At 49.6% G+C, this 27,255-nt stretch overlaps 2 protein-coding genes and 1 non-coding gene across 10 annotated transcripts in view; 1 reads left to right on the plus strand and 2 right to left on the minus strand.

Annotated features, from left to right (window-relative positions):
- Positions 1-1,120: 1,120 nt before the first annotated feature.
- On the minus strand, positions 1,121-1,193 carry TRNAR-UCG. Its single transcript has one exon. It is a non-coding gene; the product is annotated as a tRNA-Arg (tRNA).
- A 219-nt stretch (positions 1,194-1,412) lies between these two features.
- Positions 1,413-19,604, plus strand: POLG (DNA polymerase gamma, catalytic subunit). 6 transcript variants are annotated; one of them, XR_004185042.1, is made up of 24 exons: positions 1,416-1,594; positions 2,361-3,151; positions 5,954-6,146; positions 7,116-7,283; positions 7,402-7,548; positions 7,698-7,777; positions 8,882-9,064; positions 9,168-9,319; positions 9,494-9,620; positions 10,544-10,780; positions 11,749-11,869; positions 12,077-12,163; positions 12,471-12,578; positions 13,015-13,175; positions 13,897-13,950; positions 14,055-14,172; positions 14,674-14,809; positions 14,926-15,172; positions 16,579-16,701; positions 16,830-16,998; positions 17,187-17,395; positions 17,885-17,986; positions 18,382-18,542; positions 19,077-19,604. XR_004185042.1 is itself a non-coding variant. In XM_031668365.1 (23 exons), the coding sequence occupies exons 2-23, from the start codon at positions 2,520-2,522 to the stop codon at positions 19,151-19,153; spliced, it is 3,543 nt and encodes a 1,180-aa protein (XP_031524225.1). In that variant the 5' UTR covers positions 1,417-1,594; positions 2,361-2,519; the 3' UTR covers positions 19,154-19,604. The 6 variants fall into 6 exon arrangements, 4 of the variants coding, with proteins under 4 accessions (XP_031524228.1, XP_031524226.1, XP_031524225.1 ...); XR_004185043.1 differs by lacking the exon at positions 19,077-19,604 and having other exon boundaries at positions 18,185-18,498; XM_031668365.1 differs by lacking the exon at positions 17,885-17,986 and having other exon boundaries at positions 1,417-1,594; positions 16,830-16,851.
- FANCI (FA complementation group I) overlaps positions 18,780-27,255 on the minus strand; it is a 78,950-nt gene continuing 70,474 nt past the window's right edge. For 2 of the 3 annotated variants that reach the window (XM_031668363.1, XM_031668364.1), the window contains 4 exons: positions 23,010-23,078; positions 21,195-21,290; positions 20,526-20,633; positions 19,421-19,507 (listed from right to left, as the gene is read on the minus strand). In XM_031668363.1, coding sequence (XP_031524223.1) covers positions 19,445-19,507; positions 20,526-20,633; positions 21,195-21,290; positions 23,010-23,078 — 336 coding nt within the window. In that variant the 3' untranslated portion in view covers positions 19,421-19,444. Of the gene's footprint in view, positions 19,508-20,525; positions 20,634-21,194; positions 21,291-23,009; positions 23,079-27,255 lie in introns of all 3 variants that reach the window. The other variant, XM_031668362.1, reaches the window with a different exon arrangement.

Here is a 27,255-nt window from a genome sequence, read left to right on the forward strand (position 1 = left end):
TCAGGGACTCCCTTATTTAAGCTGAGAGCCTCTCCTTCCAGTATTTTGTAAAAGTCAACCGTTATGTGAAAAAAAAAAAGAGATGAATTTCTGATTGTGGTTTTTTTTTTTTTGGCAAAACAAAAAACCACAAACATTAAAACACTGTGTATATTAAGTACATCTAGAAAAGTGTATGCAAAATATTTCATATTTAAATAGAAGGGACTAGAGCTCAATGCTGCTTGGCTCGGGGCTTCTCTCTACCTCTCCAGGTGGCGGGAGCAGGTGAGGGGCGGCATCAGCCCGCAGGGCCGGCGGAGGACTGTTTCCCTGCACCCCACTGGTGAAAAACGCCAAGGTCAATTTCTCAAGTCCGTTCACGGTGTCTTGGGATCCACGCTGGACGGTGGCGGCCGACTTTCAGCTTGACCTGAATTTTATTCCTAATCAGCTGTGTGATCTCGGTTGGTCCTAAACGTCTCCGAGCCTCCCTTTCATCTGTGCAGCTGGGCCTCCAGACCCCAACCCTCAGGCGGTGGTTAATCAAGTAGACCTTATTCTGCGTGCACTTTACCACAGTTCACCAATCACCGAGCGCTGCGAGTTGTTGAAGCACCTGGAGCAACAGAAGACGGATGCGGAGACCAGAAACAGCCGGGGAGGGGAACAAGGTCCAGCCGCGCTGTGGGCTGAAGGCTAGCATCTGCCAGCACATTCAGGTTCAACGGAAGGCAACGTTTTTACCCATCAGAATTGCTCAGGACGAGGAGACGAGGAGGCAGGGGCCTGGGCGAGGGAGAGAGCCTCGCTTGCGGCTGCGAGCCCCAACTCTTGGAAACCATCAACTGAGTATAAATTGAGATTTCTGTATAGGATGCCCCGCCCTCTCCACTTTCCTCCACCTGCGACGGGGTGTGAGACCCGGCACATTTTAGAAATGTGCCTCCGCTGAGACAGGTAGGCGGGCAATCTCGCAGGGACTTGTGGGCGTGGTGGGTTGGAGTGGTTATTTCCGCTGATCTTGGCGTTCCACACATGTTTGAATTGCGATGAGAATCGGCGGCAACTACATTCAGGTCGTCTCAATACTTCGTTCCTGAAGGGGAATAAACTAAAAGTTAGTCATCACACCATCCTACGACCGCGGCAGGACTCGAACCTGCAATCTTCTGATCCGAAGTCAGACGCCTTATCCATTAGGCCACGCGGCCACCTGGTTGTTGCTTTTCCTTGAGCAACTCATAAAAATGTTACCTCCGCCCACCAGCTAGCTCGGGACCAACCCACCTGCTCCTTGAGAGGGGGAGGTTGGCCTGTAGTTCGCAGTGTTCCGCAGGGAGAGCCCACCCAGAAGTCCCCTTTCTCCCCCCGCGGGCGGATCGCACCATTGGCGGCCCTCCTATTGGTCGCGCTGGGAGTCTCCCGTTTGCCTCTCGGGTAGCAGCGGGACCTAGTCGGGTGCAGACGGGAAGTTGCTGCTGCCAGCGAAGCGGACCGGCCGGGTGGAGGCCACACGCCACCCCGAGGCTGCGTAGGCCGCGCATAGGGGGACGCCGCGCCGTGGGCCTGGGGTCGGGAGAACCGCAGACCAGGAAGCACCGTGCGGACCGAGGTTTCCGGCGGGTTCGGCGGCGGGGAGGCTGGGTCGCTGAGCGGCAGCGCGGCCCCTCCCTCTCCAGTCAGGGAGCGAGGCCCGGAGCAGGGCGGCGGCTCGTCCCAGGGCGCACCGCGGCGCCTCTGCCGGGCGCAGGCGGGCGGCGGGGCGCACGGGGGTGGCCGCCCACGCCCGCTGCAGGACGCCCTCGGCCGGCTGGGCCGTGGTCAGGGTGTGGGTGGAGGTCCCACGGGACGGCGGCCCACCCTACGGGTTCGAATCCGGGTTCTGGCACTTCTCGACGCTAGGCTCTCGGGCCGCGCCGGTCGCGGTAATGGCAGCCACCATTTGCCGAGCGCTTGCCAAGAGCAGGGCCGCAAGACGTAGGCGCCCTGTGTGCTCCGGACAGCGGCCCTGTGTGACAGGCAGAATCCGTAACCCCATTTTACAGAATAGGATATCAGGGCCTAAGGAGCGTTGCCCAAGGTCACACAGCTCGAGAGAGCCAGAAGCGGGGTTCAAAGCCGCGTCGCTCTACTCCAGATACTGCTCTCTTACTCGCTGCCTTCGGCTTCCCCACGTGGGTCCACTGACGAAGCTGCGTGGACCCCGGTTCCCCCAGGAGGGGTATTGACGTTTCCCAAGTTTTGAGGCTTAACAGAAAATGCAACTGAGGCGCCTGGCACAGTGCTGGGGACGCAGTAAATGCTCAAGGAATGGTGACTATGAATACAGCTTTTACATATATGGTAAAATAACGCTTTATATCATCTGTCTCCTTTAGGATTTGGGGTGGAAGGCAGGCATGGTCAAACCCATTTCACTGACAGGAGAGCAGAGACAGGACGTGTCTCTCTCCACGTCTTCCAGCCAATAAAAGCAGCCAAGCTGGAGTCCAAAGCTAGGTGTTCTGACTCCCAGCGTGGGGGTCCCTGCACCAACCATGAGCCGCCTGCTCTGGAGGAAGTTGGCCGGCGCCACCGTCGTGCCAGGGCCGGTTCCAGCTCCGGGGCGCTGGGTCTCCAGCTCCGTCCCCGCGTCCGACCCCAGCGACGGGCGGCGGCGGCGGCAGCAGCAGCAGCTGCAGCAGCCGCAAGTGCCATCCTCGGAGGGCGGGCAGCTGCGGCACAACCCGTTGCACATCCAGATGCTCTCGAAGGGGCTGCACGAGCAAATCTTCGGGCAAGGAGGGGAGATACCCGGCGAGGCCGCGGTGCGCCGCAGCGTCGAACACCTGCAGAAGCACGGGCTCTGGGGGCAGCCAGCAGCGCCCTTGCCCGACGTGGAGCTGCGCCTGCCGCCCCTCTACGGGGACAACCTGGACCAGCACTTCCGCCTCCTGGCCCAGAAGCAGAGCCTGCCCTACCTGGAGGCGGCCAACTCGCTGTTGCAGGCCCAGCTGCCCCCGCAGCCCACGGGTTGGGCCTGGGCGGAGGGCTGGACCCGGTACGGCCCCGAGGGGGAGGCCGTACCCGTGGCCATCCCCGAGGAGCGGGCCCTGGTGTTCGACGTGGAGGTCTGCTTGGCAGAGGGAACTTGCCCCACATTGGCGGTGGCCATATCCCCCTCGGCCTGGTAAGTAGGGGCAGGGTTGGGGACATAAGTAGGCATGGGGGCCCAGCTTAATAGTTTGTTTCAGTGAACATTTACTGAGGTCCTGTTATGTGCTGGGTGCTCATGTAGGGAGCACTGATGTGGTGAATTAGGACTAGACCCCTGTTTATGTGGGACTCACTTTCTGGTGGGAAGATCACAGGCAGTAAGCAAATACCCAAGTAAATGTCAGGCAGTAAAGGCCATGCGGAGAATCACAGTAGAGCGCTGTACATGAGACCTGTGGGAGGCCACTTAAGATCACCATGATTTGGTGCCTTTACCCCCTCCCCTAATAGCGTCATGAGAAGTTAGTCTGAAAAGTCATTTGAATAGTGTTTCTTTTTGGGGAGCTATTAATTATTTTGGGCAGTAGAAAGCTCCCTTTTGTGGGACTGTCCCAGGCAGTATAGGACATTAGCATCCCTGGCCTTTCCCATAAACGCCAGACCAACACCCCCCTCCCCACTGTCCCAGCCACCAACATTTCCACATGCCCCCTTGAGGCGGCATCTGGTTTACCACCCCTAGTTGAGAAACATTGCTTCCTGCCCCCAGCCTTCCAAGCAGGCATTTTGGTCCCAAACAAGTATATCCAATCTCTCTTTTCTTTTAAAATAACTTTCTAAGTGCTACCCAAGTTTCTTTTTCAAACAATGATGGCAGTACTGTTTCTCCCCTTTTTTTATTCTTCATTCCAGGATTAAAATACTATTTACAACCTTAATGCTTTCAGGCATGGCCAGCAAAAAAGTTGGCAGTTTCTTTATTCCTATTGGAAGCTACATCTTTGTAAAGAAAGCTGCGAAATGTTAAATATGCAGTTGAAAATGGTGAAAACATGGCTAAATAGATAAGGTAGGCATTAATGGCTGAAAAGAGCAAAACTAGATGATTCTGCATTGATTGAATTCCAGTTACAATGAGAATCACACTATTTAGAATATGTAACTCGATGGTCAAAGTAAAGGGGAATACCGGCCATCATTTGGAAAGATAAAGTAGGCTTTGGTGGCTGAAAGAAAATTAGGAAATCAGTGACAAGAAAGATTTGTTTTTTGATCTGTTGGTCATTTTTGGCCAAGTTACCTCAAGTCCCCTTTTCTCTTCCTCCTCCTTTCTCTCCTTTTACCTCTCCTTTCCCTCCCTGTCCTTCCCGCTCTGCCCTCATTCTCATTCCATTCTTGCCAGTGGTACTCAGGGCATTGGCCTGATGGCAGAAGTCATTGTTAAGGCCTGGGCTCATGCTGGGACCTTCCTCCTGGGAGTCTGACTGGTGGGGTGGAGGTGGGTGCCACATGGTGCCCTAATAGCGGTCCACTTTGAACCTGGGCATGCCCCTGCCCCTTAACTGAGTAACATTAGGTACCTTACCATCCCACAGTTTACAATGGGAGGAGAAGCCTTCGTCAGCTATGAGCCTCCCACAGGGCAGCTTCTTCCCAAAGGCTGTTTGTAAGGGTAAGGGCTTTGGCCATCAGGCTAGAGGGACATCACTCCGGCTATCAACATTTATCTGAGAGTCACAGTAAAACTAGTATTAATGGCATGGATCCCTACTCATCTTAAATTTGGCTTTCTTCTTTTTAATCACTAGTGTATAATGAGATGGCTTCATGCACAGCTGCAGAGCTGCATCTTGACACCAATGTGGCTTTTTATTGTAATCAAAGTCCCTGTTATCACCATGGCCTCAACTATTTGGCATTCTTTAGCCTTTTTGTCTGTGTTGTTGTAAGGGCTTTGACATGCTGAATTAAAAGGTGGGGGAGATTTCTTTCAGTCCCTTGGCTTATTTTCACCATTTGGAGTATGAGTTAGATTTTGTCAGGTTTAAAACTAGGACCCTCTTGCTTTCTCTTTGAAATAAATTAGTTTTATATGTGTTGAATCTGTTGAGGCAGATACTCCCTCTTCTATTCCATAAAGGTTGCAAGGAGCTCCTTCTCTGCAGGGTTGTCCACACATGGCCTCGTCACTCACTTTGATGCTGAGTGGGCCTTGACTGTTGAGAACAATCTGTGGCTTGCAGCAGGCATTTCCTCAGTGGCCATTCCCCTACACCTAGCCTTGTGGATCTTGAGCAAACTGCAGCCTTTTACTGAATTAGTGTCAGGCCCCCAACAGGCCGCACTCATCCCTTATCCTCCCACCCCCACCTTATCACATGCGCATACATTTTCTCATTCTGGCACTTTCCCTGGTCTCTCACTGAGGGTGAGATTCTCCAAGGTGTGTGATTTGTTCTTTGTCCCCCAGAATCTTTTCAGCCATGAGATGATTCATCCTGTACATGTGTGCAGTATTTGTCTTTTTTTTTTTTTTTTTTACCAGTTAAATTTTTTAAAACTCCACTTTTGGTTCTGTTACTGTCTATCTCCTTTACTAGCACTTTGAACAGTAGCTGGTTTGTGCCTATAGACACAAGGGGTTGATAATGTTCATAAAACCTCAAAGCTAGATGTAGACTTAGTGAACACTAGGTCTAGCAAACACCTTGATGGCCCAGGCTGTAATATAATACCTGCGTGTAGGTCTAATAGCCCAGTAGTTCCATTTTTATGTGCAGAAGTTTAAAGAAGCTTTTGTAGCTCTTGCCCACCAGCACACACACCCACCCTGCTACACCTGACCTGTAGCTGAGTTAGGAGCACCCTTTGGTCTCACTTGTGTCCCCAGCTGCCAGTACGCCATCTGGCATGTTGTGGTAGGTGTGCAGTGGGTGTTGTGGAGTGGAAGTTTAATGTCTCCATGGTGAACCTGCTTGCCTCTCGCCTCCCTCAGGTATTCCTGGTGCAGCCGGCGGCTGGTGGAAGAGCGTTACTCTTGGACCAGCCAGCTGTCGCCGGCTGACCTCATCCCCCTGGAGGTCCCTGCTGGTGCCAGCCCCACCCAGAGAGATTGGAAGGAGCAGTTAGTGGTGGGGCACAATGTTTCCTTTGACCGAGCTCATATCAGGGAGCAGTACCTGATCCAGGTAAGGTTCCTGGGGCCAGCTACAGGTTCTGGCATGGGATGGGCCAGGAGCCCGAATCTCAGTGGTTAGGGAAGGCACTGCTTGCTTGGCAAGTGTCTCTATTGCCTTTGCTGAAGCCACAAGGCCCATCTGTTGACCAGCTGTGCCTCTGGTCCCTGTGCCTAGCTGTTTATGTCCCCGGGAAAGCCTGGTATAGGACCTAAGTTGTCACAAAGTAATAATGGCTTTTATCTCTGTGGCATTTTAGAGCTTAGCATGGATCTTAAAGGTTTTGAGCCACAGCCAGGGCTTATTTCCTGCCTTAACCACTGATGACTATTATGAGGTCCTTAACATCTCTAAGTCTTAGTTTCCTTTTTTTTATAAAAAGGCAGAGATAACATAAATCTCATAGGATTAATAGGAGGGTTGGAACAATGCCTGCATGTCAAACATTCAGTACTCTGCCTGGTGTATAGTAGTGGCAATTCTTAATTTTATGAAGTGTTTTTTCATTGTATCTTCACAGCAGCCCTAGGAGACAAGCCGGGCAGGGGAGAGCAACCTTAGCCTATAGCTGAGGGTGCTGAGGCTCAGACAGCCTTGTTGACATGCCCAGGGCCACAGAGCTTATGAGTGGCAGGGTTGGGGCCAGACTAGATAGCCCTGAAGGCTTTGTTTTGGCCACTCTGTATCTACGTTGCTCAGAGCTACTACTGGAAGCTGGGAAGGACTTGCACGTTGGGTTTGAGCCAGGCCTGCATCTTAAAGGGTGGCTAGGATTTGGGAAGGCAGGCCCCTTAAAGGTGATGGGGCAAGCATGAACAAACATGAGGATTCTGTATTTTGTGCTGGAGGCTGTGTGCTGGGAGGGGAGGCTGTTTGAGGAGCTGAGGTGGGGCTGGAGGTCCACACCACTAAGCAGTGGTGGGCTGGCCCCACAGTTGCAGCCTCCCTCCTTCCCTTCCCTTTCCTCCTCCTCCTCCTCAGGGTTCCCGCATGCGTTTCCTGGACACCATGAGCATGCACATGGCCATCTCAGGGCTAAGTAGCTTCCAGCGCAGTCTGTGGATAGCAGCCAAGCAGGGCAAGCACAAGGTCCAGGGCCCCACAAAGCAAGGCCAGAAGTCCCAGAGGAAAGCCAGAAGAGGCCCAGCGGTGAGAGCACACTGCCAGTGGGCAGGAGCATAGTAGTATAGTGCTTGGGACCCCCCTCACCAGCCCGTCTGACCCGAGGCCAAGCTGATCTGCCGTGTCCCTTGCTCTGGTTCCCCAGATCTCATCCTGGGACTGGCTGGACATCAGCAGTGTCAACAGTCTGGCAGAGGTGCACAGACTTTATGTAGGGGGGCCTCCCTTAGAGAAGGAGCCTCGAGAACTGTTCGTGAAGGGTACCATGAAAGACATTCGTGAGAACTTCCAGGTATGGTGCTAGAGGGGGCTCTCGGGAGATGAGCTGTGACACACCCCTAGCTGCGCTTGGGGAGATATAACTGCCAGGCCTGACCCTGAGACCTGGTGGTGGTAATGGGATGGCTGCCCACCTTGCGCCTTCCTGTCGTCTTGTGCCAGGACCTGATGCAGTACTGTGCCCAGGACGTGTGGGCCACCCATGAGGTTTTCCAGCAGCAGCTACCGCTCTTCTTGGAGAGGTAAGGGGGAGCCCATGTGGGAAGCTTTGGGGGTCGGTGGGTTCCTGGTACCCGGGCCTGCTGTAATCAGGTGGCACTGGTTCTATCTCAGGTTGGGGACCTTAGCTTTTCCAGGCTGAAAGAATGGAGCCCTTCTGTCCAGTGGTGTCCATCTGGGCCCTGGACTCTGGATTTCTACCGAGGCCCTGGAGGGGAGGGCCATGGAGTTGTGCTTGTGTTTCATGTGCATGGTGCTGGTTTACTATGCACCTTCTCTGAACTAGATCCTTAACCAAGGGCTTCATGCACATCATGCTTGTGTTTATTAATGAGTCCGTCTTACGAAGTGACCCTTGTGTAGCTGAAAATTCAGGTATATTTGTACCAAAGATACTGAAAGAAGAAAGAAGGGAAGAAAATTTGGCTAGAACTTTTGACCCAAAGCTTAACTACTAATAGCTTACTGTTGGCTAGAAGTTTTACTGATAACATAATACATATTTTGTATGTTATATGTATTATATGCTATATTCTTAAAGTAAGCGAGAGAAAAGAAAATGTATTAAAATCATGAGAAAATGTGTTTACCATTCATTAGGTGGAAGTGGATCATCATAAAGATCTCTGTCCTTCACGTTGAGTAGGCTGAGGAGGAGGGGGGTGGGGCTTGCTGTCTCGGGTGGCTAAGGCAGAAGAAAATAAGTGTGTAAGTGAACTTGCGCGATCCAGACCTGTGTTGTTTAAAGGTCAACTGTATTTTACCACCCAAGTTGTGAGGTTCAGGCATGATGTTTTTCATGTATGGGATTATTAGCACAGTGCCTGGCACACAGTCATTACTCCATGTGTGGCAGCCATTTTCACTTTTGCCATCTATATTTCCCACATTACCCCTGAGGATGGGATGATATTGTTCCCATTTTATAGATGAAAGAACTGAGACTCCAAGAGATGGGGTTACTTACCCAGGGATGAGTAACAGTGAGCTGGGATTTAATGCCTTGTCTATTTGACTTTTGAGCTGTGCCATGTCGGTGGCTCGGTTGAGGCTTGCTAAACCAGCTCAGGGATTGGGCTCTTGCCTCCTGTGGTCATTTATGGCAGCTCCTGGTGTTTGCCTCCAAGGTGTCCCCACCCAGTGACTCTGGCTGGCATGCTGGAGATGGGTGTCTCCTACCTGCCTGTCAACCAGAACTGGGAGCGTTACCTGGCAGAGGCACAGGGCACTTATGAGGAGCTCCAGCGGGAGATGAAGAAGTCGTTGATGGACCTGGCCAACAACGCCTGCCAGCTGCTCTCAGGAGAGAGGTAGCCAGGCCTTGGGTGGGCAGGATCTAGGCAGGGGTCTGGCAAGTGGGTGGCCTAGCCTTCGGCTTAGCCTTAGCCCTGCCCTAGTGGACTGACTCTGTAGGTACAAAGAAGACCCCTGGCTCTGGGACCTGGAGTGGGACCTGCAAGAATTTAAGCAGAAGAAAGCTAAGAAGGTGAAGAAGGAGCCAGCCACAGCCAGCAAGTTGCCCATCGAGGGGGCTAGGGCCCCTGGTGATCCCATGGATCAGGAAGGTGGGGAGCATGGGCAGGAGGTAGAGGTAGGGTAGGCGTTGTTGCTGGGAAGGTCCTGTGATTGAAGGGGTCCTTGGAAAGGGTTGCTCCAGCCTTCTGGAGATGAGCGGGTGGGAGCAGGTCTTACTGAGAGTTCCTTCTCCTGCTCCTGATTGTCTTCCCCCACCCTCACAGACCTCGGCCCCTGCAGTGAGGAGGAGGAGTTTCAACAAGATGTCATGGCCCGTGCCTGCTTGCAGAAGCTGAAGGGGACCACAGAGCTCCTGCCCAAGCGGCCCCAGCACCTTCCTGGACACCCTGGGTGAGCCCAGCCCACCCCCAGCAGTGTATCTAGAGTCCACCCTTGCGCCATTCTCAGGACAGACCTGGTCTGGGTTCTGGCACAGAGGCATCATGCGCATGTGTACTTACTGACCTGCTGCCATTCATTCACACTGTCTTCCAGTCCTGTTCTCATTTGCTCACTCTGGACTGGCTTACTGGACTCATTCAGCACTGTTCTGAGCACCTGCTGTGCACTGGCCCGTGGCAGCCACTGGGTGTACAGACTAGAGCATAGCTCCTCCTTTCCAGTAGTTCCTTTTTTCTAGGAGAAGCCAGGCATGTAGACCAGCTAGTGCAGCTAGTGTCCATAGGTAGTTCTGACTCTGCCTGGGGAAATAAATCAAGAAGCCTTTCTTAAGAAGGTGCCCTTTCCTTTGAGCCTCATAGGGTGGCAGAGATGAGAAAAAGGGCATCCAGGGTGAGCAGCAGGGTGCCAACTTTGCACTTGCATGACCCGGAGAGCAAGTGTCCTGAGTGCCTTCCTAGCTTCACCCTGGGCTCAACTCTGGTGAACAGCCTGCAAGAGAGCACCCAGAAGGACTGGTGTTTCTCTAGAGGAGTGGGGAGGGCAGATGAGCTCCCTCCTCTGGTCAGTTACACTGAATGAAATGGAGCTTGGGAAGGAGCCCTGCCCTGGGCCAGGGTATGCTTTTGTGTCCTGGCTTCTGACTAGTGCAGTGGGACTGACTTAGTGTCTTTGCTTTTGAAATATTCTTCTAGAGGATTCCATGGGGGTCCTGGCTAAAGCATCCCAGAGGAGGGGATGGTGGCTGTAGGCCGGGGTCACCAGAAAGCCCCAGGGCTTTGGAGGGTGGGTGGGGCACATTGTGGGAGAGAGAACCTTCCCCCCAACAACTGCCCTTACCATTGTGACACTGCTGTCTTCCTGGTGGGACGTAGATGGTACCGGAAGCTCTGTCCCCGGCTAGACGACCCCGCATGGACCCCAGGCCCCAGCCTTCTCAGCCTGCAGATGCGGGTCACACCTAAACTCATGGCACTGACCTGGGATGGCTTCCCTCTGCACTACTCAGAGCGTCATGGCTGGGGCTACCTGGTGCCTGGGCGGCGGGACAACCTGGCCAAGCTCCCGACAGGTACCACCCTGGAATCAGCTGGGGTGGTCTGCCCCTACAGGTAAGGCTCAGGCCCAGGGGAGGAAGGGGCTGGAGCCTAGGAACCCCTTCCCCTGGCTGGTCAGCTCAGGCTAGTGGAAAGAGTTTGGGTTCAAGAGTCTGGGTTCAGAAGAAGGGAAAACAAAAAAGGAAAAAATTTTAAAACACACACACACACACAAAAAGGCGTCTGGGTTCATGTTTTTTTTTTTCCATGGCTACCCTTACCCTCTGGATCTCAGAGGCCCTGGGAGAGAGTACGTTGAGATATTCAGAGTGGGGAGGACTAAAGGCCTTCCTCTTGGGCCTGGCAGCACAGCTGCCTTCACAGGAACATGCAGAGGGCTGTTACAAGTAGCAGGGAGATGGGCTTTTTAAAAAATGTATATATAATTCGAGTGATAATTATGGGCCAAGTAGTGCTTCCCTCATTTGTTCCCCAAGGAGCCCCATGAGCTAGAATGATTATCCCCATGTTGTAGTTGACAAAGGCTCGGTTGACTTGTTTAAGATCACAGAACCTGAGCTTTAGACAAGCAGGTGTTGGGGAGAAACTTACAGTGGCCCAGAATTAAGAGTCCTGGCTTTTCAGGGCAGCCTGAGTCTCTTGCAGGGCCTTGGGACAAAAGGGGTAAGACTGGCCTTGTTCCTTTGAGCCCAATGGTAGGTGAGCTGGCAGGAGCCAGCCTGCAGCTGGGCCCTGGGTCCTGTCCTCTTGCTGTGCGCTCAGAACTTCTCGAGGCGGCAGTTCTGTAGTGTAAGAGGAACTTGGATTTGAGTGAGACAAGGCCTCGAACCCCAGCCTGCTGCCAGGGTGCTGTCATTTTTAGTTTGTCAATCCCTGTCTAAAACCTGGGGAAAGTGCTGTCTGGTTCTGCCTCAGAGCTGATTCTGAGGACTAAACAGAGAATTGTGGAAGGCACCAGCAAGCTGCCTGGCCCACAGTGGGCATATGGTAATCAGAGGCTGCTGCTGCTGTTCTCTGCCCAGAGCCATCGAGTCCCTGTACAGGAAGCACTGTCTCGAACAGGGGAAGCAGCAGCTAACGCCTCAGGAGGCCGGCCTGGCTGAGGAGTTCCTGCTCACTGACAATAGTGCCATATGGCAAACGGTGAGGGCAGGCTCTGAACCTGAGCTTTGGGGAGGGGAGGTCTCTGTATTCCACCCAGGGAAGGAGCAGCCTTTTTGGGTGGGAGGCTGGCACTGGTGGCTCACCCCAGACTGACCTGCGGTGTCTGAGTACCATGCAGGGAGGGGCTGGTGGATTGGGACCTACCCAGTCCCCTGCTTCACTCTCTTGGTCCTTGGACCACTCCAGGTAGAAGAACTGGATTACTTAGAAGTGGAGGCTGAGGCCAAGATGGAGAACTTGCGAGCTGCAGTGCCAGGTCAACCGCTAGCTCTGGTGAGCAGTGTGCCTGCTCAGGGGTTCTCTGGGTGGGTGCTGGGTGGAAAGGGCTTCCTCTTGCCCATGTAGTTCTTCCCAGCCAGAGTTCCCTAGGTCTTAGGGGGGTTGGAGATGCCACCCTGTCCTTGGGAGGCCCCACACATGTTGGAGGACAAGGAGAAAGCCTGAGTGAGACCTCATGGCCATCTTGTCATTTCCCAGCTGATGACGACAGTTTCAGGCCCTTTTCCCACTCCCTACCCCCTGGCCCTTGCTGAATGCAGGTGCTGGAGCAGGGCCTGATCTAGGTGTGTGGCCCCCACAGACTGCCCCTGGCGGCCCCAAGGACAGCCAGCCCAACTATCACCATGGCAACGGACCTTACAACGATGTGGACATCCCTGGCTGCTGGTTTTTCAAGCTGCCTCACAAGGTGTGTCCTGGGTCATGGCCTGTCCTGTGGTGTGTCCTCACTCTGCTCAAGGCCCACAGCAGGCCTTCAGAGTGACACACCTGAGACTGTCCTTTTTGTGGGAATGACTAATAGTGGGACAGAGTGTGATTTCAGGCACATACTGTCATGTCTCAGCTTTTGTTTTTCTAATGAAAGTTGGGTGGCAGGGGGTACATCTGGTACGTGATAGATTCTGCCGATTTGTCACTATGTGGGGAGCCAGGTTTGCTTGTGTCTGTGTGTCCTAGGGGGCGTGTGTGTGCGCGTGTGTGTGCATGTGTGATGCAATCAGGGATTTGCCTCAGACTGCTGAGGTTCTGAGCTCAGTGTTGGGAGAAGTGCAGGTGCTCACATTGGTTCCCCACCCAGGGGTCTGCCACCTGCCTCCAGCCCCTGCTTCGTTTGCTCTGTCCAGGATGGTAATAGCTGTAATGTGGGAAGCCCCTTTGCCAAGGACTTCCTGCCCAAGATGGAGGATGGCACCCTGCAGGCTGGCCCAGGAGGTGCCAGTGGGCCCCGTGCTCTGGAAATCAACAAAATGATTTCTTTCTGGAGGAACGCCCATAAACGTATCAGGTGGGCCACCATGGGAGGAGTCCTGGGACGCCTTTCCCCCCTCTTCCCACCCAGGGACCTCTGACTAACCTTGGATTCCCAGAGGGCCAGCCTAGCTGTGGTCCAGAGGCCTAGCTACTTTTGGTCCTGGTGCCATGGACCTTGGGCAAGTCTCCCCTCTAGCTTCAGTTTCCCTGTTAACGTAAAAAGAATGGTGCTGTAGGACCATGAGAGCCCCTCGTAGCTCCCAACAGAACCTCTTGGTGTAACTGCTGGAGCCATGGGATATGGCTGAGGACCATGGAGAGCTGGTGGCCTATAAGCCCTGTTGGGGGCTGGGAGCTGGGTCTTGTAGTCTGGAATGGCAAATGTATTCATCTTGAAGGCCATTTCCAAGGTGATTGTGGCCACCAGCACTCTCTGGTGAGCAGAGTGGGTTTTGGGATGATGAAGTCTGCCTGTGTGTAGGAAGAGGTAGTGGTGGAAGGAGTGCCTCATGGATGCCCCCCAGAGAGGAGGAGGAGCTCACTCAGAGGCCTGGCCGGTTCCCAGATGGCTTATGCTCTTGACTGGTGTATCACAGCGCCCCAGGTCTTGGCTGAGCCAGGGCTCACGTTGAGTCCAGTTAGTGAGGCTGGGTAGGAGTATAGCAGTCCAGGAGGTGGGCAGGTGAGGGCCATGGTGGGATGCGGGATAGATTCTGCTTCCCATGGCTGTGCTGAGCCTCACTTTGTCCCCACAGCTCCCAGATGGTGGTGTGGCTGCCCAGGTCAGCTCTGCCCCGTGCTGTGATCAGGTATGGTCTGCTGAGTGGTTGTAGGGATAGGAGAACTGAGGTGAGGTGGTAGGTCCTAGGGCCAAAGCAACTAAGACCCATTTCCTTCCCCTGCACCCCACCAGGCACCCCGACTATGATGAGGAAGGCCTCTATGGGGCCATCCTGCCCCAAGTGGTGACTGCCGGCACCATCACTCGCCGGGCTGTGGAGCCCACGTGGCTCACTGCCAGCAATGCCCGGGTATGTGTTGTCTGCACCTCTGGCCCCTGCTCTTCCTCTCCCAAGTCTGTAGAAACTCAGCTCTGAGGGCCTTTAGGTATTTAGCGAGGAGCATGAAAAGGATCCTATGATCTGGGTCAGGCAGGACTCTAGTTCACTGCCTGACCCAGATCTTGGAGTGGATGGAAGACAGGAAAATCTGGCTTCATGATTCCTGTCCACTCCTTCAGTACATGTGTTTTGGGCACCTGCTCCTGGCCAATGACAGGCGTAATAGCTACAGCTCTCATGGAATTTAGATGGGACCATGTAGGTGAGGGGTCTGGCATAGCGCTAGGCATAGAGTAGATTCTTTACCTGTCATCCCAATTGCTGATAGGTGGCTGTCTATAGAACTGTGGAGTTTCACCAGTGCTGTCTGGCATTCTCTAAAGCCATTCCCTTAGGAAAGGCTCTCAGTCAACTCTGGCTCCAGGAATAGGGTAGGAGGAGTCTCATTTGGGTATCTCACTCTTCCCACAGCCTGACCGAGTAGGCAGTGAGTTGAAAGCCATGGTGCAGGCCCCACCTGGCTACACCCTTGTGGGTGCTGATGTGGACTCTCAAGAGCTGTGGATTGCAGCTGTGCTTGGAGACGCCCACTTTGCCGGCATGCATGGTGAGCAGGAGCCGGGGTTGGGGCAGCCCAGCCCCTCAGGTAGCATATTGACAGTTCTGATGAACATTGGGCAGAATGTTCCTGAGTTTCTTTTCTCACTCCTGCTTATCTTCCAGGCTGCACAGCCTTTGGATGGATGACACTGCAGGGCAGGAAGAGCAGGGGCACTGATCTACACAGTAAGACAGCCACTACCGTGGGCATCAGCCGTGAGCATGCCAAAGTCTTCAACTACGGCCGCATCTATGGGGCTGGGCAGCCCTTTGCTGAGCGCTTACTAATGCAGTTTAACCACCGGCTCACGCAGCAGGAGGCAGCTGAGAAGGCCCAGCAGATGTACGCCGTCACCAAGGGCCTCCGCTGGTGAGGGTCCCTCTCCCATCCACTTTAACACCCAGGACCTGAGGCCTGCTTTACTGTCCTTTAGTACTCCCATCTGTTCTATCTCGTGCCCATTACTTGAACCCTCACCTAGCCGCTCTCCTACAACTGTGTAACCTAGTTCCAGGATGATTTGTCCTGTTGTGATACTTGCTTGCTTTATAGTCAGCCTTAAACAGTTTTTCCTCATGGGAGTAAAGCTATACTTTTGGTTTACTGTCACCAAGTGGTAGCCTCTTGACAATTCTGATTATGCCGCATAATCAATAATACAGGGGTTGCAAACTCAGATGCCTACAGGGAATGAAAGCAAATGGAGTGAGTGGAAGACAGGAGTTGACAGGAGGGCGCTGTGGCAAACTGGAGCATGTAGGCTGATGTTGATACAGGAGAAAGCATTACCAGGCCTCCAGGTTACTTAGCCTAGCTCTCCAATTTGTTTCCTTTCATAGTACTGCATACTGTGTGCTCAGGGCCTTAGCAGACTCTGGAGGGTTCCAAAAGTGTGAGGGAAGAGAGGTACAACTTCCTGAGGTACAATACATTGTCCACATTTAATTAGCTGGCTCATTGTGGAAACTTTCTTATGAACAACTAAAACTTAAGTATGTGATAAATGATATAGTGGTTGATGACTGTAAATGCAGGAAAGGGGAGCTGAGTATCATCCAGTGGATAAAGTGAGGTTGGGTAAGGCTCATACTGTGAGCAGCGTGTGCTGGTAGAGGCAAGAAAGGTGGTGGGGCTTTAGTTGTGGACACCTTCGAAAGTGTCACAGGAGTTTGGACTGCGGGCGCAGGTGGTAGGGAAGCCGTTTATACAAGTGAGTGATGGGTCTCTGGAGCCTTCAGGCAACAAGCCTTGTGAAATCTGCAGGTTAGATGGAAGCTGAGTTGTCTAGGGTTGTGGCAGTTGAAAAGGGTAAGCCAGGCCTGGCTGTTGTGTTTTCTGCTTCAACAAATGCCCCCTCCCCTTCAGGGTAGCCTATTCTTACCCCATCCCCCCAAATCTAGAGTGATGGTCCTTGCTACCTCCTGAATATAAGGCCCGTGTTGGTCATTGGGCAATTCAGTATCTAAAGAAACAGGACAGTAGGAATAGTGGTTGCTTGTGTGCTGGAGTCTTTGTCCTTTATTGGGCTACCATGGGGTGTCCCAGGCTTTGGAGCTACAAAAGCCTGGGCTGCATCTCTTTCTAGCTCCGTGATCCTAGGCAAGGCACTTAGCCTCTCTGAGCCTGTTTCTTCCTCTGAATAAAAGCCTTTAGGGGACTGGCATGATGCCAGTGTTTTTGAAAGTTGAAGTGATGTGAGCATTCCACGCCAAGGCACTAGGTGTGACACAGGAAGCACTCCTGTGGAATGATGGTGATAACAACGCTGCCCCCAGGTATCGGCTGTCGGATGAGGGCGAGTGGCTGGTGAGGGAGTTGCACCTCCCAGTGGACAGGACTGAGGATGGCTGGATTTCCCTGCAGGATCTGCGCAAGGTCCAGAGAGAAGCTGCAAGGAAGTAAGAACCTTCTTTGTGTTAAGGATGGAGGGAGGGGTCTGGGCTTGCCCCAGAAGAGCTTGGATGCTTTGTTTTTCAGCTTTGAGATGCTGACAGACAGAGTCTGCCCTCTGTTTCTGGTCCCTTAGGTCACACTGGAAGAAGTGGGAGGTGATTGCTGAACGGGCATGGAAGGGGGGCACAGAGTCAGAAATGTTCAATAAGCTTGAGAGCATTGCTACGTCTGACATACCACGTACCCCGGTGCTGGGCTGCCGCATCAGCCGAGCCCTGGAGCCCTCGGCTGTCCAGGGAGAGGTATCTTGCTACCTTTGGAGCATAGGTAGAGGGGCCCCCGGGGAGGGCAGGGCAGGGCACAGGCTCCCTGTGGACCTTACCGATGTTCGTAGGTAGGGCCAGAGTGAAGCTTCTCTTGGGGCTTCTACCCTAGAGTTAATTGGTATGTAGCATAGCCCCTCTCACCTGTGCCCACCTTCCCTCCCCAGTTTATGACCAGCCGTGTGAATTGGGTGGTACAGAGCTCTGCTGTTGACTACTTACACCTCATGCTTGTGGCCATGAAGTGGCTGTTTGAAGAGTTTGCCATAGATGGGCGCTTCTGCATCAGCATCCATGACGAAGTTCGCTACCTGGTGCGGGAGGAGGACCGCTACCGTGCTGCCCTGGCCCTGCAGATCACCAACCTCTTGACCAGGTATGCGGGGCCCATGGCCTCTAGCTTGGCCATGTGCTCCTATGTGGGGCTTTGGGTGAGCGCTTCTTGGGCCAGACTGGGCAGTTTTGAGTTTTCATCCCCCTAGAAGTGAATGTTTCACCTTCTTACTTCTAATTTTTAAAAAGTTATAGAAGTCCTAAAAAGACTAGCCTGAATTTTTAAAAAAAGAGTTCTTGGGTTTGAAAATGTCAAATACCAAGACTGATCATTGAGGAAGCTGTGAGGTTAGGGGAATTATTCCAAAGGGTGGTACTCACACTTTTCTATTTTGAAAATCAAATGACAGAAGCCTTTTCTCATTTCATAGAAAATTGAGATGTTTTTCTTTCTCCCATAAATGTTTCCTTTCTTAAGTGCCAAAAGTTTGTTACTTGACTGCTAACAGAAAACACTGTTAATGGGGACACTCAAATGTGATTTTTTAAAATATCTTATATATTTTATATATTGAGTTGTATTTTCTTGTAGTAAAATTCCTAGTTCTTATGGATGAATTAAATGGTATTACCGTTCCATGTTGATCTGCCACTCAGAACCAGTTTGGGAACCATGATCTATCCTGATTATTGGGTAAATAAGAGATGTTTACAATATTCAACATTGTTTCCGTTGCCCTCTTAATCATCTCCGGGGGGTTATGCTTAACAAAGCTAAAAGTCCTCATTTATGCTTCAAACTCTGGCCCAATTGGAAGTGATTTCGTATATTAATAAAATGTACCAAACTGGAAGAAAAAAACAGTGTGTTGAGTCCATAATTGCATTTCAGTATCTCAGTGGGAGGTTAGGCTGCTGGATGGAAGACAGTGCTGGACCTTCACCTTTCTTGACTTAGCTAAGTGAACAGATGGGGTGTTGGACCATGGGAAGCCCTGCTCTGAGGGGTGTGGGGTCATTGTTCCAGGAGTGATGCGTCTGTGTTCACAGGAGGGGCATGACTGTGAGAGGAGATTGGGTCTCTTTCAGGTGCATGTTTGCCTACAAGCTGGGTCTGAATGACTTGCCCCAGTCAGTCGCCTTTTTCAGTGCAGTTGATATTGACCGGTGCCTCAGGAAGGAAGTGACCATGGATTGTAAAACCCCTTCCAACCCAACTGGGATGGAAAGGAGATACGGGATTCCCCAGGGTGAGCACAACGCATTTGTTCCTCGTTACAAATAGGATCTGAGGTGGACTAGCAAGTGGGTTTTGGAGAACAGGAAGCTTGGGGCCCCAGAGATCACCCTCTTGATTCATGCTATATTCTAGGCTAATTTCAGTTTAGAAGGTGCCCTGTATCCAGTGAATGTGACATGATGTTTCAAAAATGAAGACAGCAGAGCTTCAAATATTCTACCTGTCCCCTACTTCCAACCACAGCAGAAATGTTTAAAGAGGATTTATTCTATAGAGTGCATTCTTAGATGACAGAAAGACAAACTGTGCTTTAAATACCAAACAAATCAGAAAGCTTATTTTCTATTTAAAATGTATCTAAGACAGATTTATTTTATATAAAAAGAAAACAGACCCTCCTAACATATAACATTACCATTCGTGACAATTGTTCTCAACCTTTCACTCTCCTTTTTGACCTTAGCATTAAGCTCCTTTGCTCACTTCTGAGCTCTCAGTTACAGTTATTGAGGTGGCATCCTAACCAATTTGCACTATTTTTCAGGTGAAGCGCTGGATATTTACCAGATAATTGAACTCACCAAAGGCTCCTTGGAAAAACGAAGCCAGCCTGGACCATAGCACTGCCTGGAGGCTCTGTATTTGCTCCCATGGAGCTTCGTCGGGGCGGTGCAGGCTCCCAAACTCAGGCTTTCAGCTGTGCTTTTTGCAAAAGGGCTTGCCTAAGGCCAGCCATTTTTCAGTAGCAGGACCTGCCAAGAAGATTCCTTCTAACTGAAGGTGCAGTTGAATTCAGTGGGTTCAGAACTAAGATGCCAACATCGGTGTGGGCTGTAGGACAAGGGGCATTGTTGCTTGTTGGGTAAAAACGAAGCAGAAGCCCCAAAGTTCACATTAACTCAGGCATTTCATTTATTTTTTCCTTTTCTTCTTGGCTGGTTCTTTGTTCTGTTCACCATGCTCTGATGCAGTGCCCTAGAAGGGAAAAGAAGTAATGCTCTAACGTGATAAACCTGCTCCAAAGCAGTGGAAATAAAAAGAAGAAGAAAAAAAAAACTATCTTCTCATCAAAGCCTGTGTTACTCATGCTTTCCCCCCTTTCCCACTCACAGGAGGTAATTATGTTGAAGAAGAGGAAGGAGTCCTCCAAAGTGTAGAGTAAGGCAGTGCCACCTCCTTCTCTTAGGACTTTTGCTATACTGAGGAAACTCATGGGACAAAATGATAGAGAAGAAGCTATTGGCATCAAAATGCTACATGACTCTCCTGAGTGCAGCTGCCAAGTGGGTAAAGGGAATGGATGGGGCCAGGTACATTACACCCTGGAGTGTGATCATCTGAAGAATGCATTTTCAAAATTCTTGAGAAGTCAGAAATCCAGGGGATTTGTATGTAAACTTCCAATTTTGAAATGGGAGTGGCCTACTGATTTGCTACCTTTCAGACGATCCTAAGGTGAAAATTTTAGGTGCTAGAAGTAAGGAAACATTTGGTTCTGTTTCAAAGATGATGCAGGGATGGGGATGTGGCACTGTCACTGGTAAGAGTAAAGAGAGAGGAACAAACCACAAGGGAAAAGGATAAGACACTGGCATGAATTGAAGAAAGAAGCCTTAACCCAAACTAATGAGTGGCCTTTGAATGAGGGCATGACTTGAGAAGTAAACTAGTTTTTGAGCCAGACTGCTACAGCTGGTCATCACCCAGTAGTTTAAAGGATAACAGGAAGAGGACCCACAGCAGGACACTGTTTTGTTACCACCTGTTTCCTGGAAGTGTTTACCAAAAATGTATGCAAGTTGGGGCAACTTCATTGGTCCAAAGTTTACAGCCCTTATGAGAGTCCTTGACTCTCATCTTTGCCAGATCACCTTTTAGCCCTTTCCCAGTCTGTTGCCCTTCCACTAATCTGTGACTGCTCCCAGATAGGCTGCTAACCAGCTAGGGAGAGTGGCTGGGATTCGCTGGGCTCCAGCAAGAAGCCAGCACTGACCTCTTCATTTTCGTCTTCGCCATCCTCTCGAAGAACCATGTCTAGGATGTTTCCTTTGATCTTGAAGTCTCGTGAGGTGCTGAGCTTCATGTGCTGCATCAGGTTCACCTGTGACAGGATTGTAAGCATGGGACATCTCCCTACTCATAGGTCCTGCCAGAACAGCTTAAGCTATTTTTAGTGCACCTCTGAGAAACCTTTCCGTTTCTACCTAAAGAAAGCACACACCCACACTTCCTTCTGTATGCTGGGGTTCAGATCATCAGATCAGGAACAGCAAAGAGGCTGAGTGTGGTGGCTCATGCCTGTAATCCCAGCACTTTGGGAGGATCACTTCAGGCCAGGAGTTTGAGACCAGCCTGGGCAATACAGACCCCATCTCTACAAAAACAAACAAACCCAGAAAATTAGTAGGTGTGGTGGCATATGTCTGTAGTCCCAGCTATGCTGGAGGCTAAGGCCGAAAGATCACTTGAACCTGCACTCCAGCCTGGGTGACAGAATGAGACACCATCTCAAAAAAAAAAGGGCGGTGTGGGGGTGGGGGGGATGGCAAACACACAAATGGCCTAGAGTCTTTTTTCCTCTATTGTAGTTGTGCTGCTTTAGTTTGCTAGATCTGTCAAGAAGGTAAATGGGAATGGAAGGACATAATAAGAGAATGTTTACCTTGGACCTCTTAGAAAGGTGGATGAGAAATTTTTCATACTGTTCAATGGCAAAGATAAGGTTAGGGATTGGCTTGGTTTCCCGAAGAACTCTGGCCTAAGGGCAAAGAACATAAGACAAATTTCAGGTTGAACAGTTTTTTAAGTTTTCCTCTGAAGCTGTCACTTACAAAACTGTGTATGGCTTTGGGGGAAAAGTCTGTTTTCCAATCAAATGCAGTTTTACTTATATACCAGTAATCTAAAATTTTTGACAGTTCAATCTGGAAGGACCCAAATGCCAGTAGAGATAATTGCACTGATCCTCTCCATTTAAAATTCCGGTATTTGTTGTTATCTAGAGACTGGCTGAGGAGAGCAGGATCATTTGCAGAAATTTAGTTGCTTTTCTAACTTGAAATTCTTAAGCCTATTCTGACCCTAGCTCTATTTCCTTGTTCTGGTTTGGATACGAGTTTTCACTGCTGGGATTATATATCTTTCCCCCTAACTTGAATTGTAATTTGTAGGTCCTTATACATTTTTTTGTGTGTGTATATGTATATCTGTGTGTGTCTGTGTGTGTATATATATATTTATATATTTTTTTAACCCATGAGGATACTGTACATTTTTAATTTTTATTTTTTTTGTGATGGAGTCTCACTCTGTCGCCCAGGCTGGAGTGCAGTGGCCGGATCTCAGCTCACTGCAAGCTCCGCCTCCTGGGTTCACGCCATTCTCCTGCCTCAGCCTCCCAAGTAGCTGGGACTACAGGCGCCCACCACCTCGCCCGGCTAGTTTTTTGTATTTTTTAGTAGAGACGGGATTTCACTGTGTTAGCCAGGATGGTCTCGATCTCCTGACCTCGTGATCCACCCGTCTCGGCCTCCCAAAGTGCTGGGATTACAGGCTTGAGTCACTGCGCCCGGCCCACATTTTTTTTTTTAACATTATCTTGGAGCTAAATCCAGAGAGCCGAACATTTAGATGTTTATTTTTTTCATATCTCTCCAGCATAAATATACTATAACCTATTTAGCCAGTCCTCTATTAATGGATATCTTTGTTTCTAATATTTTACTTTTATGAATAATGTTGTGAGGACCATCCTGTACACAGGCCTGTATATCCTAAAAGTGAAACTGTTACATCAGAATGTATGTTTATCTTCTGAGATTCAGTAGTCATTGCTAAGCCTCTGGAGAGGCTGTACTAATTTTCACCTTTGCCAGCAATGTACTAAGTGCCTCCTTTCCTGTACCCCCGCTGACTCTTACACATCTTTTACGGAGCACCTTTTGCATTCACCAACTTTACCTAAAAATAATTTCTCCCAATTGAGTATCACAAGTTATTTTACTATTTCTATTTCAACTCAAGGTTTTCTGATGCTTCCTGAATAAAATGTTTTTGGTTCAGAGGAAAAATAAGATGCTCCATCTGATCATAAAATCCCTGATTTGAGAAGCAGTCATGTATATAATACACACACATACACACACACACTTGGGTAACAGCTTTATAGAGCTATATGCCATACAATTCACTCACAATGTACTTTTAAGTATTTTCAGAGTTGTGCAACCATCACCAGTCAATTCTAAAACATTTTCATCACCCCCAAAAGAGATTCCATACCCTGTTTAGCTGTCACCCCAGTTTCCCCATCTCGAGCTACTACTAATCTAGTTTGCCTTTTTAGATTTATTTAATCTGGGCATTTCATGAAAATAGAATCATACAACATGTGGTCTTTTTGTCACTGGCTTCTTTCGCTTAATGTTTTCAGGGTTCACTAACAACCATATTTTAATGGTCAGTGTCAGCAGCTTACCATGGCGGTGACAACGGTGGCAGGTTTCTCCTTTTTCTCTCCCGTATAGTTCAGGCTCTTACTCTTATTCTAAAGAAACAGAAACACATTCTCTTATTCCTGATGATTTTTCTGTAGAGCTAGCATGCTAGTGGTAATTTTTTTTTTTCTTTTTCTTTTTCTTTTTGAGATGGAGTCTTGCTGTCATCCAGGCTGGTGTGCAGTGGTGCGATGTTGACTCACTGTAACCTCCGCCTCCCAAGTTAAGCGATTCTTGTGCCCCAGCTTCCCGAGTAGCTGGGACTACAGGCACGCGCCACCACACTCAGCTAATTTTTGTATTTTTAGTAGAGACGGGGTTTCGCCATGTTGGCCAGGCTGGTTTCGAACTCCTGGCCTCACGTGATCTGCCCACCTCAGCCTCCCAAAGTGCTGGGATTACAGGCCTGAGCCACCATGCCCACCAGCTAGTGGCAATTTTCTTAGAAGGTAATTACACAGGGTATGAAGGCCAAGTCTGGAATAGGATTATCTGTGTGACAGATGTTAGAAGATAGGGAAAAAATGTGATGCTTTGTAATCCTCAGATACTTTTCTTTTTTAATTGTTGGGAGGTTTACAATCTGTTGTTCTTAGAGCTGGCATGTGGAAGTTGAAGGCGGGACTATTACTGCACTGGGTCAGCCAAGGGGCTGGTGAAGTACTAAAGAGTGGTTAAAATGGGGACTGTCAAGGTGGTAGCAGGAATAGGCATTTCTATTTCTATTTTAGCCAGTGGACTAAAAGGATTCCATAAAGGAGAGGAAGCTGAGGAGGCTGCTGCAGGGCCCTGCAGTCTTCCCACTTAAAAGCAATCACCAGATATATTTTATTTTCGTTACTCAGCAAAGCCAAAACTAGATACATTATATGTGCAATGGGTTATCATGCTCAAGAAGGGTTTAAAGGGTCACAGAACACTTCCCTGTGTTGTAAATTATTGGGTAATAAAGAGCTCCTGGAGAGGGATGAAGAACTAATAAAAGGAACCAAAAGGTATAGGATTCTGATAATATCAAGACTTGAGTCAGGAGAGACGGGAGAAAAACCTACCCAAATGTAAGGTACAGAAATGTAGGAAGCTTTTTACCTCAAGGGGAGTTCTAAACCTTCTTAGGAAGGGAATATACCATACTCCACGAGGACAAGAGAATTAAAGAAACAGACCTGAAAATAAGAGAAGCTCTGCAACTGGAGCCATGAGAGAAACAGGTTTGTTCCACATGTCATGTTCTGGAAAATGAACTGTACACATTCCAGAGGGGCTGGTATGTAGGAATCTGTTTTTGGCCCTGGAAGGCAGGGTAGAGGACGGTAGAGGGTGAAGCCCTATTAAGTCGGGGGCAAGGAAGCAGTCACAGATCGACCTCACTGACCAAGTGGGAAGTGAACCATCTTCCCAGAGGTTGTGTCCAAGATGGGACCCCGTTCAACTCCTTAGATCAACCCTGTTCCCTGCCCATTGCAACTGATCCAGGCAGGACTAAAATTAGAGCCAGAAGAGAAGCATCTTTTTTTTTTTTTTGAGATGGAGTTTCACCCTGTCGCCCAGGCTGGAGTACAATGGTGTGATCTTGGCTCACTGCAACCTCTGCCTCCTAGGTTCAAGCGATTCTCCTGCCTCAGCTTCCTGAGTAGCTGGGATTACAGGCATGTACTACCACGCCCCGCCTTTTTTTTTTTTTTTTTTGAGACAGAGTCATGCTCTGTTGCCCAGGCTAGAGTGCAGTGGCATGATCTTTTCTCACTGCAACCTCCACCTCCTGGGTTCAAGTAATTCTGCCTCAGCCTCCCGAGTAGCTGGGATTACAGGTGCCTGCCACCATGCCCAGCTAATTTTTGTATTTTTTTAGTAGAGATGGGGTTTCACCATGTTGGCCAGGCTAGTCTCGAACTCCTGACCTTGTGATCCACCTGCCTCAGCCTCCCAAAGTGCTGGGATTACAGGTGTGAGCCACCGTGCCCGGCTATTTTTTGTATCTTTAGTAGAGATGGGGTTTTGCCATGTTGGCCAGGCTGGTCTCGAACTCTGGACCTCGTGATTCTCCCACCTCAGCCTCCCAAAGTGCTAGGATTACAGGCATGAGCCAGGCACCCGGCCCTTGAGAAGCATCTTTTAAAGGTATACAGTTCTAGGCAGAATGTTAAGAGTTGGAGCAATGGTTTTCGTTGCTTTCTTCCCATTGAGATCTAAGGAACTGGGGAAATGAAGAGGGGGCTACAAGAGAATAACAGTTCACTGAAAGATGTGGAAAATGCAATCCCCATTTCTAGATAAGGGTTGGAGTTAATGGAACCATGCATGGGCTCTTGCCCAGGGGTATTCATTAAGTACATCTCACAAAAACAGAAAAATGTAAAATGTTTGCCTGCAGATCAGCTGACTTGTCAGTAAGGCTTTCAATCAAATATGGATGGAGGAGGAGGAATGCCCAGGGAGGAAATGAAACTGATTACTGTGTAATGAGGGGAAAATAATAGTCTAGGAAGTAGTAGTGATTCCCAGAAGAAAATGCTTGAGAATGGGGTCAGAAACATGAAAATCCAAAACCTTGCAACATTTTACATGTCAACAAGTATCAGGTATGACTCTAGAGCAATGGTTGGCTAATTAAAGCCCATAGTATAAATCTGGCCCACGGCCTGTTTTTGACAAGAAAATTTCATTGGAACATAGCCATGCTCGTTTATTTGTATGTTGTCTATGGCTGCTTTTTATGTTCTAATAGTAGAGTAGGTGTGATAGAGACTGTATGACCCACATTTACTATCTGGCCCTTTACAGAGAAAGTGTGCCAATTCCTGCTATCGAGTCTAACTAGCTGGGTTCAAGTCTCAGATCTGCCTTTTACTCATGGTCTGTTCTTGGGCATTCTGATTAACCTTTCTAATCTTTTCTCATCATGCATATGGGGATAACTACTAATCAAAACCTATAGCTAGGATGAATGAGATGATGTATGAAGAGAGCTTAACACATCAGACACAAGGTAGAGGTTCTCTAAGTATTACCTGTTCTAATAAAATGATTAGACAATGTGACTTTTGAATCACAACAAGGGTAGTAAATAGGATCTAACAGCAGTATTTCCCAGACTGTACTCTATGGAACATTATTCTGCCAAATAGTAGTAACATTTGTTATTTTTTAAAAAATGTTCTTGAATAGGTCTGAAAACTACTAATGAACATACTGTTGGAACTCTCAGCATTGTTTTTATTTTCTTGATACAGGGTCTCACTCTGTTGCCCTGGAGTACAGTGGCATGATCATGGCTCACTGCAGCCTTCAAGTCCTGGGCTCAAGTGATCTTCCTGCCTCAGCCTCCCAAGTAGCTGGGACTATAGGCAAATACCTGACTAAATTTTAAATTTTTTGTAGAGATGGGGTCTCACTATGTTGCCCAGCTGGTCTTGAACTCCTGGCCTCAAGTGATCTTCTTACCTCCATTAACCACCATGGCTGGTTTCAGCACCTTTAATATGCAAATGGACACCATGAATCTCTAAGATGAGAGATACGGTATGAGCATCTCTCCCTGAATTCCTTTTTTTGAGGACTGTCTCAGTCTATATAGGATATTTTGTGAAATGTGGCTTTATAGGTAACCTTAAGACTTGGAGATGAGGAAACTCAAAACCCAAATACGGTAATGGACAGATATATATCCAACAGATTTGTTTGACGAATGGCACCCACATGAAAATTTACAAGCATGAGGTTTGAGAAAGCATTCCTGCAAGCATTTGGGTGAGATAAAAGGAGAGGACCATAGCTTTATGACAGTTGACTACTGGCTGGATGGCTGGATATAGAAAATGGATGATGATGCATTCCTGACCCAGATCACAAAACTGATACAAAGACAAGGTGACAGGGAGTCTCAGCTATCAGTCCATTACTAAGAACTCCTTCAGCTAAACCCAGATGACAGCTCACTTGATGGCTGATTCTTTTTTTTTTTTTTTTTTTGAGATGGAGTTTTGCTTTTGTTGCTAGGCTGGAGTGCAATGGCGCGATCTTTGCTCACTGCAATCTCCGCCCTCCAGGTTCAAGCGATTCTCCTGCCTCAGCCTCCCAAGTAGCTGGGATTACAGGTGCCCACCACCATGCTCAGCTAATTTTTTGTATTTTTATTAGAGATGGGGTTTCACCAGATTGGCCAGGCTGGTCTCGAAGTCCTGACCTCAGGTGATCCACCCGCCTTAACCTCCCAAAGTGCTGGAA

This window comes from Papio anubis, chromosome 7, assembly GCF_008728515.1.
Source record: "Papio anubis isolate 15944 chromosome 7, Panubis1.0, whole genome shotgun sequence".
In the NCBI taxonomy this organism is placed as follows: Eukaryota; Metazoa; Chordata; class Mammalia; order Primates; family Cercopithecidae; genus Papio; species Papio anubis.

Bases quoted from the DNA above. Each gene is read 5' to 3' on its own strand.
- POLG (XM_009210894.4), top strand. From the start codon at position 2,520: ATGAGCCGCCTGCTCTGGAGGAAGTTGGCCGGCGCCACCGTCGTGCCA. The intron at 7,778-8,881 runs GTAAGGGGGAGC...TTTGCCTCCAAG, and splicing joins CTACCGCTCTTCTTGGAGAG to GTGTCCCCACCCAGTGACTC. The intron at 9,621-10,543 runs GTGAGCCCAGCC...GGTGGGACGTAG, and splicing joins CACCTTCCTGGACACCCTGG to ATGGTACCGGAAGCTCTGTC.